Raw genomic sequence first — 18117 nt, forward strand, 5'->3', positions numbered from 1 at the left:
AATACTGCTTCTAGAGATTTCTCTGAAAGAAATTTTCAGAAATGTTAGCCAGTACTTATGTCCAACAGTGGTCATTACAGTATTATTTATGTCAGTGAGAAATTATAAGTAGAGTAGAACTTCAATAGTTAGAGGAAGAGACTATTTGCTTTCCACAGAGTAGGATATTATTAAACATTTTTGCCTTGAAAATTTTTTCATATGTATTATATTGCATAAGTTAAGCATCCCTAACCCAAAAGTTGAAAATTTTAAATGTTCTAGATTCTGAAACTTTTTGAGTACCAATGTTATGTCACAAGTGGAAAATTTTACATCTTGACCTTATGTGATGGGTTACAATCAAAATGCAGGTATTCAGCACAGTCTATTCAGCATCCTCAAGGGAGAAAAGACCCTCCCAGCTCCTTTTAGTTATAGTATATCATTTCTGTGCACTCCCAGATTCTTATATGCAAATATGCCCACAAAGGGTAACACAATGACCCAGGGTCAGTTGTGCCAATGGCAGGTTTCCATGATGCCCCACGTAGGACCCAGATGGATGTGCATTACTGCTTTTTGCTTATTATCTGCTTGGTCTAGTGGTAAGGATAACAAAAACAAAACAAAGAAAATGTCAAAAAGGCCTGCAGATACCCCTATGAGTAACAGTGATAAGAAAAAGAAGAATCACTTATATTTGTATGTAACAGAGAAAGTCAAGCTATTGGAGAAACTGGACAATGTTTTAAGTGTGAAGGTCTTAAAGAAGCGTATGCTTCTTGGGATGACTGTCAGATATGACCTAAAGAAACAAATGGATAAACTATTGGAGTTCTATGCTGAAAGTGATGAATGGAAGCTAATGAAAAATAGAAAAACACTGCATAACATTTAAAAAAAGGGAAAGAAAGAATGGATCCATCTGCCTCACAGTGAACACATGCCACTTAATGGTATACTGATCATGAAACAAGTGAAGATTTATCACAATGAAATGAAAATTGAAGGGATCTGTCAATATTCAACAGGCTGATAGCAGAAATTTAAGAAGAAAATGACATTAAATGTTTAAAGATTTATGGTGATTGAGCATCTGCTGATCATGAAGCATTAGAGAAATTCATTGATGAGTTTGCCAAGGTCATTGCTGATGAAAATCTGATGCCAGAATAAGTAGATAATGCTGACTAAACATCATTGTTTTGGCATCATTGCCTCAAAAACACACTGACTACAGCTGCTGAGGCAGCCCCTGTGGGAGTTCAGGATGCCAAGGACAGAAAATAACAATGCTGGGCTGTGCTAGTACAGCAGGTACACATAAGTGTAAACTTGCTATGTTAGGTAGAAGCTTGTGTCCTCACTGTTTTCAAGGAATGGATGAATTTCTTACCAGTTTATTGTTGTGCTAACAAAGAGGCCTGAATCACCAGGGATTTTTTTTTCCAATTGGTCTCTCAAACATTTTATACCAGTGGCTCATGCTCATTGCAGGGAATCTGGATTGGATGATGATTTAAATATTTTATTATTCCTTGACAACTCTTCTGTTAATCCTCCAGCTGCAGTTTTTGTAAAAAATAATATTTATTCCATTTGCTTTCCCCCAAACGTGACTTCATTAATTCAGCCATGTGACTGTGATAAGAGTATTCTTAGATCGTTGAAGAGTAAATATAAACTTTTTTTTATTTTTTATTTTAGCTTTGGGAGTACATGAGCAAGTCTGTTATGCAGGTATACTTGTGTCATGGGAGTTTGTTCTACAGATTATTTCACCACTCAGGTACTAAGCCTAGTGCCTAACAGTTGTTTTTTCTGCTCCTCTTCCTCGTCCCATACCCATACTCCACCTTCAAGTAAGGGGCCTTATCTGTTGATCCTATCTTTGTGTCCATGAGTTTTCATCATTTAGCTCCCACTTTTAAGTCAGAACATGTGACATTTGATTTTCTGTTCCTGCATTAATTTGCTAAGGATAATGACCTCCAACTTCATCCATGTCCCTGCAAAAGGCATGATCTTGTGCCCAGGCTCGAGTACAGTGACACAATCATGGCACTCTGTACCCTTGAAAACTTAGGCTCAAGTAATCCTCCCACCTCAGTTTCCTGAGTAACTGGGAGTACAGGCATATGCCACTGTGCCTAGCTAATTTATAAACAAGTTTTTATGGACAGGGGTCTTGCCATGTTGCCCAGGCTGGTCTTGAACTCCTGGCCTCAAGCAATCCACTTGCCTCATCCTCCTGAGTCACTGGGATTACAGGTATGAGTCACCGCACATGACAATGGAAAGTTTTCAAAGGGAGTTTAGTGTGAAGAATGCCATATATGCTGTTGCCAGTGCTTGGAACATAGTTACTAAAGACATGGTTGTGCATGCCTGGCACAACCTCTGGCCTGTGATGCTGTTCAATGATGATGATAAAACAAGGTGGTGACTTGGTAGGATTCCATATGTCAAGTGAGAAAAAAACTATGTCTGACCTCCTAAAGTATGCAAAATATATACTTTCAGAGTCTGTCAGTAAGCTGGAAGAAGTGAGTGTTCAAGTTTGTATGTATGCATGTATGTATTTATGTATGTATTTATTTTTTGAGATGGGGTCTCATTCTGTCACCCAGGCTGGAGTGCAGTAGTGTAATCTCGGCTCACTGCAGCCTCTGCATCCTGGGCTCAAGCCATCCTCCTACCTCAGCCTCCCAAGTAGCTGGGACCACAGGCATGTACCACCATGTCCAGCTAATTTTTTGTATTTTTGTTAGAGACAGGGTTTCATTGTGTTGGCCAGGCTGGTCTCGAACTCCTGAGCTCAAGCCCTTTGCCCACCTTGGCCTCCTAAACTGGTGGGATTACAGGCGTGAGCCACTGCGTCCGGCCAATTGACATTTTTAACATCAATAATGAGGCCCTAGCTATTCATTCATCAATAGATGATGAATATAAAAAAAATGGTTCTGGTTTAAGGTGATCATGGCAATAATGATGATGAAGATGATGTTGTAACACTGCAGAAAAAGCGCCTATAGACATGGTGAAAATGTGTGATGGGCTTATTGAAGATCTAGAGTTTTTATTAAGCACAATAAAATTCTTATCTTTACCATATAAGAATGGAGAAGCACACATTCATAACAGAACAAGAAATCATGTCAGTTATAAAATCAAAGAGAAATTTCTATGACAAAAAACATTATTAATGAGTCAGATGACTCTGGAGGAAACATTTTTAAAAGCTGTCCAGCAAAATGCCTCTGTATCCTTAGAATACCTACTTCCTGGTCCCTTAACTGTTTCTGATGTTCCATTTCACCTAGAAAAATACAGTACACTTTGCCGTAATCTCTTAATCAAAACATAGCATCATAGGTAGATACTGAAAATTGTTAGTTGTTGCTGTCATTTAAGAGCTGATGCAGGTATTCTGGGAGTGCTACTGTGCTGTTACTTTGAGCACATTTTTTTACTGGATTAATGGTATGTCACTTTTTTTACTGTTAAGTACTTATGGGTAAATAAGTGTTAAAAAATGATTGCTTATTGGTAGCATACAAATTCAGAGTAGGAATGATAGTATGCCAAACAATCACATTGTCCACATAAGTGACTGAAATAGTGACACCTTTGCTTTCTGATGATTCAATGTACACAGACCTTTTCTTTTTTTGAGACAGAGTTTCACTCTTTTTGCCCAGGCGGGAGTGCAAGGCGCGATATCTGCTTACTGCTACCTCCCCTATCTACCCACTGCAGGTTCAAGCTATTCTTCTGCTTCAGCATCCCCAGTAGCTGGGATTACAGGCTTTTATGCACAAAATTATTTAAAATGTTGTATAAAATTACCACAGTGTATGGTATAAGATGTATATGAAACAAACGAATTTCATGTTTAGACTCAGGTTAAATCTCCAAGATATCTCATTATGTACATATGCAAATATTCAAAAAATATGGAAAAAATCCAGAATCTGAAGCACTTCTGACCCCAAGGATTTCAGATAATAAATACTCAACCTGGATTAAGTCAGAGTCATGGGAAGGAGCACACAATTATAAAAAATTATTTATTTCAGATACTGACAGAAAAGATACTATATTTAGAATGTTTATCTTTAGAATGATAGATTTAATTTTTTTCTTTATGTTTTGGTAAATTTTTAGTTTTATCTGTGTGTATTGTTTTCTATTCATAAGCAAAAAAAATGTTGTTACCATTGCTTCATATCAGACTAAAAATGTGGGTAATGGTCGGGCTAAATGTGCTTTTTTCTCTTCTTTTCTGTTTATTTAGTTAGTGACCCCTCATGGTTTTCGTTAAGCAAAATAAAATTTCTATTTTTACTATTTAAGAATGGAGAAATTGCTCTATTTATGAATATACAGAGCACCTTTTTGGTTTAATGTATATCTAACCTAAATTTTGGAATTATATGTAGTGTACTCTAAATGTACAATAGTAGTTGTTTAAGTACCTATTTCTACAAGTCATCAGATGTTAACAATTAGTAGGGAGGCAAGAAAAATAAAAGTTCTAATAAGCAGTGGATGGCACTCATTAGCCATGTACTCTTTATCTGAAAAAAGAGAAAGATATTATCTGTCCTCAGCTACATGGCTAAAATATATTTCATGAGTATATAAATGAGGAAATGAAGTTTCCTTGTTTATATAGGAAATGAAGTTTCCTCGTTTATATAGGAAATGAAGTTTCCTATAGTTTACTTGGTAAACTATAAAGTATTAAACAAATGTAAAATGATAACGTTTGAATGATGTTGCAATGATTATTCTTAACTTTTTTATTTTATTCTTTAATAGATTGCTCTGAAGAACTGTAACACACCTTTATTAAGAGCTTACTATGGTTCCTTGGAAGACAAGAGGTCTTTGTCACTCAACTGTTAATAGAAACTAAGATTATTCTCTTCTTCCTGATCATAACTGATTTTAAAGACTCTAGTATGAACAAATATTTGAATGTTGGTTAACAGAATCTTTAACTTAGTCATCAAAATTCTAATTGCACATTTTACCTTAAAAGTACAATAAACAGAATAACAATACATTGATTATTTGTGTTAATGGACAATTTAGAATAGCATGAAAATTTGAAGTCCATGCACAATTTTAATATTTCTTTTTAAAACCATTCTCCATGGAAAGACTTGCAAATAATAAAAATATATTTCTTTATTTTGCTAAATCATGGCAGATCTAATATAACAAAAAAGATACAAATATTAAATACAATCTAAACACAGTTTAATTTTAATAATGTTAAATTATTAGCAGCGGTTGTAGACTGAAGAACTACTGGTTCTTTAGTAGTTTCTTGATTTGTGATACTTAAGAACTATTTTTCTATTAATTGAAGATTTATACCCTGTGTGAGGCCACACATTGAAGTTAATAATAAAACTGGCTTAATTACAAATAAAATATAGAATAGAATGAAGGAAAAGTTGAGGAAAATATGTGTTACCAGATTTCTGGTTTGCATAATCATTTCACTCTGTCACTGATAATTGTGAGGTTCCTGTTAGGCTGTTTTCATATGAGTTTAGTGTCGCTTGCCTCTACTGAAGGCAGGGATCATATGTTATTCTTCTCTGAATCTCTTCACCTAGCATAGTGCCTGATGCATGGTATAAGTTAATGTTTATTGAGTGAATGAGCATGAAGCCAGAATTTTTATAACAGTTCTTTAGAGATATATTTTATACCCACAGGCACATCAGTATATATAATTTAGGAGATCTATTAGCAGATGTAGAATTGTTTTTATGGTCCTGATGCCGTTTTAGACTAGTGCTGTCTGATGAAATAGTTTAAAATTGAAATAATCAGAGCTCTAACTGAAGTAAATTTAAATATTTATTGCTTAATTAGCTATTTCAAAATACATTTCAACAAAAATTTGCTACCTACTGTGATTCAAATGATAAATTAAAATAACTCTTTGATTTATTGCCTATAATATTTTTCTTCTTGACTTAATATTAGGTTTGGAATCATACTTGAAAAGATTAAAACAGTAATTAATGATGATGCAAGATACATGAAAGGATGCCTGAACATGAGGACTCAGAAGTGCTATGCAGTGAGGTCTAACATAAATGAATTTCTTGACATAGCAAGAAGAACATATACAGAGATTGTAGATGACATAGCAGGTAATTTATTTATTTGATAATGCTTTTTATTTTTGTAGGGATGAAACAGACTTTTTAGGACATACTGTTCATCTTTGCTGCTAACTAGCCGTATGTATTTTTAATTTATTTTTTGTTACCAAAACATAAGGTTAGCATGTATTGCCATTTAAGGAAACAGTATATCTTGCAGCCTTCATACTGAACTCCTTTTGAAAAACTTCCATTGCCAGGTGCATTAGCTCATGTCTGTAATTCCAGCACTTTGGGAGGCCAAGGAGGGCTGATAGCGTTTGAGACCAGCCTTGGCAACACAGCTAGTTTTTTGTAGAGACAAAACTTTGTCTCTACAAAAAATGAAAAAATTTGCCATGCATGGTGATGTATGCCTGTAGTTTCAGCTACTCAGGAGGCTGTAGTAGGAGGATCACTTGAGCCCTGGAGGTCGAGGCTGCAATGAGTTGTCATTGTGCTGCTATACTCTGCCTGGGCAACAGAGTGAGACCCTGCCTCAAAAAAAAAATCATCAGAGCTTGAAAGAGTAACAAGACCTCCTATTTAAGTATAAAATAACAATAATTTAAAAACCATATGACTCTTTAAAACAGTTATTTTCTCATTAAAATTTATTCATTTTGTTTTGTTTTTGTTTTTCTTGTTTCTGGTCACCAGGAATGATATCACAGCTTGGAGAAAAATATAATCTTCCTTTAAGGACAAGTTTTAGCTCTGCTCGAGGATTTTTCATCCAGATGACTACAGATTGTATAGCCCTACCTAGTGATCAACTTCCTTCAGAATTTATTAAGGTTCATTTTAGAGTGGTTAGGAAATTATTGTTTCTGATTTTATAGAATTACATCTACATATTTTGGGGACTTCTTGAGTTTTACAAGCCAAAATTCTGAATGTTCTATTTCTTCTCCTATTCATACCCACCTAACTAATATTCTTATCTAAGAGTGACTTAGAAGCTTTTGCAGAAATACCAAACTCAGTGTTTCCCACAGTTCTGGGAGCTTGGTCTAAGAAAAAAAGGAACATGAAGAAAGAACACCCAAAAGCTGTTTATAATAAAAGAAATTGGGAAAATACCACACCATTTGCCTGTTAAATGTTTAAAAGTCCTGAAGTAAAGAAATCTACTTCACTTTTAAAAATCTAATATTTCCAAACCTTTATACCACAGTAATAATTTTTCCTATATAGCTCTTTTACAATATCCAGTTTGCGAGGGTCTGACCCACTCTAACTTTTGTTCTGTTTGCTTCTGGGGGTACTTTTTGATAAGAACAAACCATTTAACTTTCAGGCTTTTAGATATTAAGATTAGAGATTGAGTTGAGGTTCAGATATAGGACAAGGGGTGGGACAGGGGTCAGAGATGGAGTAAGGATCACTTATGTCCATCATGAATGTTACTTGGTAATAAGATGCAGTGTTTTTAATGTTTTAAGACCTACCAGAATAGTCATCCCAGATGAACTAAGTCAAAATATCCTGCTTTTTAAGGATGAATGTATGGGTTGAAAAAAATCTGGCTTTATCCTTTGAAGTGATCTTCCTTTTATGTTTCACAAATGTTATTTAGAACTTTCTTTGTAATACCTTATCTCAAAGATTAAAATTATTAACCTACATATCCATATTTCTGTTGTTTAAAATCTTATGTTATATTTCATAGTAGTGTGAACTTATCTTGATAATTGTTTTTGAATCTCCCAGATTTCTAAAGTGAAAAATTCTTATAGCTTTACATCAGCAGATTTAATTAAAATGAATGAAAGATGCCAAGAATCTTTGAGAGAAATCTATCACATGACTTATATGTAAGAGCATTTGAAGTATTTGAATACTGAATTAAATTGGTTTAATTTGAGAAACTGTGATCAGTTTTATTAGTTGAATTTTTATCTAACTACAGACAATTGTAGAATTATGTATGTTAATAAAGACAGTCTGTCGTTATGATTAGAATCACTGAGCCTCACAGAATTCTCGGGGAAGATCTAATTGTAAACAAATACTATTATAATTGATATTTCTGTAATATGCATTCTACCATGATGTAGAACTTGGCACATTATGGGGTTTACCTGGGCTTCATTCAGTTTATTCTTTTTCTATAGTCTGTAAGCCCTTGGCTTCTTATACCTTGATATTAATAATTCAATAGCAGTATCACAATAGTGTCAGTTGTTTTGCTGGTCATGATATGGTAGCAATACAGCCAGAAAGAAGAAGAAGGACATTTAGAACCCTTACTGGCTCAGATAATAGAAAGGTTGGTCTTTCAAGACAATTTCAAGGCATGTACCACAAACATTTTAATATATTATAAGTTTTGGGTACATATTTATCTTTGCAAGAGGAAAATTTTTTTGCACTATATTACAGTGTAACTCTGCCTTATAAAAACTTAAATAATTATATGATGCAGCTATTGTGTCTGTGTGCATGTGTGTGAGTGAGAGACCAAGAGAGAAGAGGAAAGAAAAAACGGGTGAGAGACAACATGCATATAGCTTTTGTGTGGAACTAAGCATTTGCAAATTCACAAAATGATTAGGAAATGGGATCTGCTTAAGTATAATGAGGGCTTGATTTCACCTATCACATATTTTTATTAATAAAAACTTATTAATATCAGATAAAAGCAGTTACTTCAAAAAATATGTTAATACACCAGAAGATAGGTTCTTTGCCACTAAGTAGCTGTGATCTTGAACAAAAACTTCAATTTCTTTTAAAATGAGATAGTTGAAAAATATCTCTAAAACGAGATAATTGAAAAATAAGCTTTATCTGTAGTATATAACTCAGGTGTGAATATTATTTTACTTCAGCTAATGAATTTAATATTATTTTATAATTACAATGTATGTCCCTTTTGAAAAAATATTATTACATGTCTTACCAAACATGTGTTTTCAGGATAGTGTGCAAACTGCTTAGTGAGATTTATGAACATATTCATTGCTTATACAAACTATCTGACACTGTTTCAATGCTGGATATGCTACTGTCATTTGCTCATGCCTGCACTCTTTCTGACTACGGTAAGTTTCGTTGGAAGAAACATGTTATATACTTAAATTTGTATTCCTTTCAAACAATTTGATATAATAGTTTAGACATTTAAAATTTTTAACTTGAAATGGACTCTCTTGTCTCAGGTCCTAGACTAAGACACAAAATAATTTTTGGGGGGAGAACTAGGGGAGGGATAGTGGGGGGTGGGGAATTGGGGAGGGATAACATGGGGAGAAATGTGAGTTACAGGTGATGGGGAGGAAGGCAGCAAACCACAATGCCATGTATGTACCTATGCAACAATCTTACCCGTTCTTCACATGTACCCCCAAACCTAAAATGCAATAAATTAATAAATAAAGTACAAAATTATTCTGTCAGAAATTGGCAAACCAAAAAGAAAAAAACTGCAAGAAACTAAAGATTCCCCAAATAAGAAAGACTTCAAGAACTGTCTCCTTGGTAAAAATGATAATGATCTAAATTTATAAAGTTCAAATCTGAATACTTATTAGAAGTAGTGGGATAAATATTAATAGAGACAAATGCATCTCCAGAGTGAGCATTTTAATCCACTAGCTCCTTAGATGTGAACATACCAAGATCAGGAGTTATATAATTTATTTTTATATCCCAAGTCTATACCAAGGCCTTGAATATAAATGTTAAGTAATTTTCTCATGTCAAATGAATACTTCGAGTTAGTGCTTTGACATTTCTTATCTAACTTCTCAGTAATAACCATACTCCAGTATGCAAATTTGCTGGACTAATATGTGATAATTACGGTTGAATAATTGTGGACTTCATTACATTAAAAACATAGAAATTTCTAATGTATATCAGCAGTAATATTTCTAAAATGTTATGTTAATTTACTTTTACAGGAAGTATCTTTTAAGATTTTTTCATATTTCTTATGGAAATATTAACTTTTTTTACTGGTATTTTATAGGCCAAAACTTTTCAAACTTTTTTGTCTCCTTTGAGTCAAAACTCTACTTTAGGGGACAGGTATTCCAATAGTAGTTTTTTTAAAAAAACTATTAAGCGATTTATACTGCTTCATTTTAGTTTGTGAGGGATCATTCCGAAACTCCAAATCTATAAATAATGAAATTTTGAAAACACTAAAAATTTTTTTTCTAACTAACCTCACTTTTATGATGAATGTTTTCAAGTTTATGCATTTTAGATAAAGGTATGTAGCATTTTGGTTTTCACATATTGTTTCACCCTCTTCCCCTTCCCTCTGCCTCAGATGGTATCCACAGAAACCTGATCATTATTTGTTTCTATAAATTAACAAATCATTTGCGTTGATCTTCTGTATTCTCTGAAATTTCCTTTTATACAAAATGTTTTTATGGGCTTAGAATTATTTTTGTATTTCATTTTATTCTGTAATCATACCTCAATTTATAAGCGAGGTGTTTGAAACCAACCTGGGCAACATAGCAAGACCTCATCTCTAAAAAAAAAAATAGTGATAAGTGATGGCAGTTGCCTGTACTCCCAGCTACTTGGGAAGCTGAGGCAGGAGAATGGCTTGAACCCAGGAGTTTGAGGCTGCAACAAGCTATGATTTTGCCACTATATTACACCCTTGATGGTAGAGCAAGACCCTGTCCCTAATAAATAAATAAATAAATGCTAAGTGTGCCAAATTTGAAATAATATTTAATGTAGGGAAATCATGTTTATGGTAGAGTAAGTAAATGTGCAACTCTGTAGTACTAGTAATCAATTATGATTTTTAAAGTACTGTCAATGAGTACTTGGTTCCTTTTATTTTTATTTTTTTGAGACAGGGACTCACTTTGTCACCCAGGCCTGGAATGTACTGGCACAATCTCAGCTCACTGCAGTCTCCAACTCCCAGGCTCAAGAGATCCTCCTATCTCAGCCCCCCAAGTAGCTGGGACTACACGCATGAGCCTAGCTTTTTGTTGTTGTTGTTGTTGTTGTTGAGACAGGGTTTCACCATGTTGTCCAGGCTGGTCTTGAACTCCTGAACTCAAGCAATCTACCCTCCTTGGCCTCCCAAAGTGTGCTGGGATTACCAGTGTGAGCCACCACACCTGGTCTACTTGGTTCTTTTTAAACTACACAAAGCTGAAAATTTTATAAACTATTTTGGAGCTCAGGATAGGATAAAGAACTGAATTCTAGAGTTCTCTGGAAGTGAGTAAAAGTTGTGATAGTGATTAGAATATGTCCATTATAATTTAGAGGAATTTAGGTGGGGATTTGGGATAAAATGATATCTTAATGTTATTATTTCAAATTGACTTTTGTAAATATCACTAAGATATAGACAGTACATACACACCGCAAAATCTTTAGGCACAAATACAATAATCTTTAAAAACCATTCTATTTTTTTTCCTCAGTTCGACCAGAGTTTACTGATACTTTAGCAATCAAACAGGGATGGCATCCTATTCTTGAAAAAATAACTGCAGAAAAACCTGTGGCCAACAATACCTATATTACAGAAGGGAGTAATTTTTTGATCATAACTGGACCAAACATGAGTGGAAAATCCACATATTTAAAACAGATTGCTCTTTGTCAGATTATGGCCCAGATTGGTAAGTTATGGCTTTATTTATAGTGACCACTTTGACACTTAAGTTTAATTGGATCCCATTTGTCTATTTTGGTTTTTGTTGCCATTGCTTTTGGTGTTTTAGTCATGAAATCCTTGTTTATGCCGATGTTCTGAATTATATTGCCTAGGTTTTCTTCTGGGGTTTTTATAGTGCTAGGTCTTATGTTTAAATCTTTAATCCATCTGGAGTTAAATTTTGTATAAGGTGTAAGGAAGGGATCCAGTTTCAGCCAACTTCCGTTTTATAAAAATAGTTTTACAGTTGATTCTTTTATTTTTCCAATTTTAGTTTGTATAAATGATGTCTTATACAAACATCATTTACAGAAAGTGATAATTCTGCCTTTTTATTTCCAGTGTTTTTGCTTTCCATTTCTTTTTCTCTAATTGTTTTGACTAAGACTCTCAGAAGAATATTAAACAATTATGGTAAGTTAGTGGGCATACCTGCATTGATCCTGACTTAAATGGGAATGTGTCTGATGTTCTATTATTAAGCATCAGCTGAATTGATTTATATCATTGTATTCATGATGTATCCATTCTTATTGTTTGAGTTATTATAATTATTATTAATCAAGGTGAAATGTTGAATATTGTTAAATGCTGTTGCTGGCAACTTTGAAGATGCTCATGTAATGTTTCTTAATAAAGTGAATTGTATCAGTAGGTTTCTTAATATTGAAACCTATCTTCATTCTTCATATGAACTTATTTTATGTGTTAAATAATTCTGCTCTTCTGTTGATAATTTCCATTGTCTAATATTTTAGTTAGAATTTTTACATTGATATTTATACACAATTAGACTATATCTTTTTGTGTGCTTTTTAATGTTTTTGTTAATGTTATGCTAGCTTCATGGAAATAATTTAAAATTTTTCATTTTTTTTCTTTAAGCTCTAGAACAGTTTAAATAACATTGGCACTATCTATTCCTTAGATATTTGTTAGAATTTATTTCTGAAATAACATGGGTTCTTTGCTTTTGGGGAAGATAAATTAAACCATATACTCATTATCTTCTTTATTTTAATTTATATGTGTATGTTTTCTATCTTGATGGATGTCTCTTGGCCACGTTCAGATACCATCTCACTCCAGTTAGAATGGTGCTCATTAAAAAATCTGGAGACAACAGATGCTGGAGAGGATGTGGAAAAATAGGAATGCTTTTACACTGTTGATGGGAGTATAAATTAGTTCAAGCATTGTGGAAGACAGCATGGCAATTCCTTAAGGATTTAGAAATAGAAATACCATTTGACCCAGCAATCCCATTACTGGGTATATACCCAAAGAATTATAAATCACTCTATTATAAAGACGCATATGTTTATTGTGGCACTTTTTACAATAGCAAACACTTGGAACCAACCCAAATGCCCATCAATGATAGATTGGATAAAGAAAATGTGGCACATATGCACCATGGAATACATGTAGCCATAAAAAAGGATGAGTTATATAACTCAATCAAGACCAAAACAAAGTGATGAGTTCATGTTCTTTGCAGGAATATGATTGAAGCTGGAAACCATCATTCTCAGCCAACTGACCCAAGAACAGAAAACCAAACACCTTATGTTCTCACTCATAAGTGGGTGTTGAACAATGAGAACACATGGACACAGGGAGGGGAACATCACATACCAGGGCCTGTTGTGGGTGTGGAGGGACTAGGGGAGGGATAGCAGGAGGTGAGGGGGTTAGGGAGGGATAACATTAGGAGAAATACCTAATGTAGATGACGGGATTATTTTTTAAAAAGTAAACATAAAAAAGAAAAATTTATTGAGCCCAAGACATTAGTAGTGTCATGGGTAAGAAACCTTGGTCTAATGTAATGAATTGTAAGGGGAACAAAGCAATAATAATGTTGGTGATACAGTACAAATTCACCCTTAGTGCTGGGAAATGAAATCAGAGATTAATGAGTTAATGAAGAGTAAATATTTTCTTGATTTTGTAGGTTTATTTGGAATTAAAAGGACATCTTAGCTAATTTCCCTCCCCTTATAAGAATACTTTCTAATTCATGTAAGACATAATACTTTTATTTGAATAGCTATGAGGAGCTCTGGTTTTTAAAAAACAGGCTGTCCCATTGCTGAACAGCCTTAGCTGTTAGAGTATTCATTACATTGAACTGAAACCTCATTTCTATAATTTCAATTCATTAGTCCTTACTCTTCTATGTACTACAGAATAGTCTAGTATTTTTCCCAATATTAGCTCTTCAAGTACTTGAAGATAATTATTATACTTCTCTTGTCAATGGCCATCTTAAACCTCTGAAACATAGATAATATTTCATATAGTCTAACCATAAGATACCAGTGGGACTTGAAAGTCATGGAAGTTAGGAACATAGACTTTGAAGGCAGATCTTGCTTGTCTAGTTACTAGCTACATCATCTTAGGCAAATTACTTAACCTCATTAAGCCTTGGTTTTCCTATCTGAAAATGAAAACTACAGTAACACCCACTTCTAATAATTTTTATAAGGACTGAGGTAACATAAATAAAATGCTACGGATTTTAGGGGAAAGTATGAAAAAGAAGGAGACTTCCCAGGCAGAGGTAAGAGTATGTGCTAAAACACAGCAAAAAAAAAAAATGATGTGCCCAAGCAACAACAAAAAAAATAGTACAGAGGCTTTGTGCTTCCTTTGTGTTGTAGAGTAAAGACTAACTGTGAGAAATAGCAGAGTATAAAGCTGGAGAGATGGGCACAGTTAGGTCATGGAGGGCTTTAGGTATTTACCTGAGGAGATTGAGTACAGATCCAGTAATCTGTAGGGAGCTATTGAAGAAATTTAGATAATCCTAGCACTTTGGGAGGCCGACACAGGCGAATCACGAGGTCAAAAGAAAATACAAAAATTATCTGGGTGTGGTGGCACGCGCCTGTAGTCCCAGCTACTCGGGAGGCCGAGGCAGGAGAATTGCTTGAACCTGGGAGGCGGAGATTGCAGTGAGCCAAGATTGCACCACTGCACTCCATCCTGGTGCCTAGCGACAGAGCAAGACTCTGTCTCAAACAAAAGAAATTTAGTAAGAGAATGGCATGATCAGATTTGACTTTTAGATAAATCAGTCTAGCTCAAGCATAGATGAGAGCTAAACTAGAAGCAAAAATACCAGCCAGGAGGCTTCTGTAATAATCTAAATAAGAAAGGTTGGGAACCTTTTTGATGGAGGTTAAAAGAGCAGAGAAAATACAAACATATACCACTTAATAATATATGTATTACCTTCACATTTTTATTTTCTTGGAAATTCCATAAGATAGCTGTATTTAAGAACTCACTAAGTTCTGCTTTCCGAGGACAGGGCCCATGTCTGTTTATTTACCCTAACACAGAAGGGCTTCAATAAATATTTATTAAATTTCTATAAAATTAGGAAAGTCAGGCTCAAAGACTTCCACAGGATCACCCAGGATCAATCCTTTACCTGAGTTTTCCCCATTTGCCCCATTATACTGTTTGATTCTGTGTCCCCACTCAAACCTCTTGAATTATAATCCCTACATGTTGAGGGAGGGACCTGGTGGGAGGTGATTGGATCATGGGGGCATTTTCCCCCATGCTGTTCCTGTGATAGTGAGTTGTCACAAGACCTGATGGTTTAAAAGTGTTTGGCAGTTCCCTCCTTGCTCTCTCTCTATCCTGCTCCCATATGAAGAAGGTCCTTGCTTCCCCTTTACCTTCCACCATGATTGTAAGTTTCCTGAGGCCTCACCAGCCATGTAGCACTGTGAGTTAATTAAACTTCCTTCATTTATAAATTACCCAATCTCTGGGAGTTCTTTTTAATGGGGTGAAGAAGCAAACTAATACACCCCTGTAGCTAATATTGAATGTTCACTATGCCCATCACTGGTCTATATACCTTGCATGATAATACACATTTCACATCTTCCTGGAAACTCATAGTACATGTATCATAATATATGTACTGATTATATGGTTAATACTTATAAAAATATGATAAAGATTATTAACTCCATGTAAAAGATGAGTAAGTCCAAGTATTGAGAAGGAATTTGTCCATAATCATATAGTTTGTAAGAGGCAGCACAAGGATTCAAACCCATACAGCCTGACAAATAATCTTTGCTCTAAATTAGCAAATTGTCCCCACCCTCCTCCAGAATCTTAAGAAGGTGGCAGTTCATTTCTGTTATCTTGGAAATGGACAGTCTGTTTCTGTTTTTGTTTTGAGCCAGATTCGGATTCAGATTCTGGCTCTATCACTTCATTGTTTATTTTCAGCAAGCATCATGAGATTATGTGTCAGGAGCCATTTTAAGTTCATAATTTATGCTTTTTTCTTTCTTTCTTTTTTTTATCAGCCCTGCATAATTTATGCTTTTAGGTAAATAAACAAAAAAATAGAGTAGAATGGAGGAGATACATCTTTCTCATTTTGTGATCCTGAGCCTCCACTTTTTCATCTGTAAAATGACAAAAATAATACCCAGTTTAATAGGTTATTTTGAAAATTAGGAAGAGTGGATATAAAATACCTAGTATGTAGAATGTTAGGTGCAGTCATTATAATTACTACTGTTAAGATTATTACTTTTATTTTCATTAGTATTAGCCTGACTTTTACTTTTGTTTTTTGCTAGTCCTTATTCCTCAGACTTAGGCCCTATTCTTTATCCTTATTTTGTTTTTAATATTGGAGCATTCTGGCTTTGTTTTTTTGCTCCTATTATTTCACCATTTTATATATACAGAATTCTGTATATGTGGTACTTTTCCCATTAAACTATTTGTATGTTTTATCTTCTTATAATATTAGAATGCCTTTTAGATTTTATTCTATATTGGGATGGATGCATTAATCAGATTTATTTATTTTCAAAAAATGAATATTTTAGTTGAGTTAGCACAATAGCTTCTTGGCAGGAACAGCCTTGTGGGTGAAAATTCACTTTTTTTCTTTTTATTAACTGTTTTGCTTTTAGTTTGCTTCTAAATGTTTCTTCATGTTTGTAATCACAGATATTTATTTATATATTTTTATAATGATTTAATTAACTTCAGCTTTATAGGCATTTTCTTCATATTTTCATATTTCTTTTTTAAAAATTTATTTTTGACATATAATTGCACACATTTAAGACATACATAGTGATGTTTCAATACATACCATGTATAATGATTAGATCAGTGTAATTGGCATATTATATTCATAAGCTTTATAAGCATTCCCTTCACATTTTAATATTTTGAATATTATTCAACTAAGTTATTTAAAAATTTATTGAGTTTATAACAGTCTCTTTCTTATGTACTTGAATATCTGCTGTCTCATTTGCACTTCTAGATAACTTTGTGCAGTAGGTAGGGCAACAATTTTTATTTTACATATGAGTAAGATGGAACATGGAAAGTTTAAGTGCAGTCTAAGCTTATATAATAAGGATAGAGCTGGTGCCATGTCTTCTAATGCCATATCTAGTGTTCTTTCTACCATATAATCTTTGTAAATCTGACAAGTGCAAAATGTGATTAGACCTATATTTTATAAATACATTTCAGTTTATCTTGACCTTATGTTTTACAGGATCATATGTTCCAGCAGAATATTCTTCCTTTAGAATTACTAAACAGATTTTTACAAGAATCAGTACTGATGATGATATTGAAACAAATTCATCAACATTTATGAAAGAAATGAAAGAGGTACCCAACAAAACTTTTCTTATGTTAAAAACATTAAATTCTCTCACTAATGATCAGTTATCACATAAAATATTTTTATAGTAAATATGCAGAAGTGTTTATACCCTTTTCTGAGAGCCAGAGGGCAGTCAAAGACAGCCTCCTAATTTCTGTTTTATGTAGAAATAGAAGAGAATGTTTCATTGAAGAATACAGTTTTAAGAGAAAGAGCTAGTGTTACTGAGTAATAAAAGTGTGCTTAAATGTTTTTATAGGGAATATGTAAAAGACTTCAGAAAATGATGACTGGTTCAGTACCATTTTCCATAATATTTATTGTTCCTCATAGGTTTGATTTTAAAACAAAAAATCATTGTGTTAGAAGGCTTTCAAAAATCATTCTTTTCTTTGTCCTTGTAGAATTTTCACTTCTTGTACCAAAGAATCACCTTTTTCTGATTGAGCAAACACTGAGTAGGCTTTAGAACGAAAGGAATTAAGTGTGACTTGTGGGATATCTGTATTAAAAATTATGGGATCCCTGTTTAGTTAGATAGTTTTCTTTAAGTAAACAGGTGGTAAATAAAGTTATCATTTGTCCCACAATTTATATAATTATTTATTGTGTATTGAATATAAGAGAGCATA

The 18117-nt window shown here is 33.7% G+C and overlaps 1 protein-coding gene across 24 annotated transcripts in view; it reads left to right on the forward strand.

Annotated features, from left to right (window-relative positions):
• MSH4 (mutS homolog 4) overlaps positions 1-18117 on the forward strand; it is a 296009-nt gene that overhangs the window by 60383 nt on the left and 217509 nt on the right. For all 24 annotated transcript variants that reach the window (XR_013520182.1, XR_013520189.1, XR_013520196.1 and 21 more), the window contains 7 exons: positions 4807-4871; positions 5992-6161; positions 6813-6949; positions 7866-7969; positions 9075-9199; positions 11567-11767; positions 17372-17490. Coding sequence is in view for 5 of the 24 variants with exons in the window: in XM_035251919.3 (XP_035107810.2) it covers positions 4807-4871; positions 5992-6161; positions 6813-6949; positions 7866-7969; positions 9075-9199; positions 11567-11767; positions 17372-17490 (921 nt within the window). In the remaining 19 variants the exon portion in view is untranslated. The remainder of the gene's footprint in view (positions 1-4806; positions 4872-5991; positions 6162-6812; positions 6950-7865; positions 7970-9074; positions 9200-11566; positions 11768-17371; positions 17491-18117) is intronic.

This window comes from Callithrix jacchus, chromosome 7 (assembly GCF_049354715.1).
Source record: "Callithrix jacchus isolate 240 chromosome 7, calJac240_pri, whole genome shotgun sequence".
NCBI lineage: Eukaryota > Metazoa > Chordata > Mammalia > Primates > Cebidae > Callithrix > Callithrix jacchus.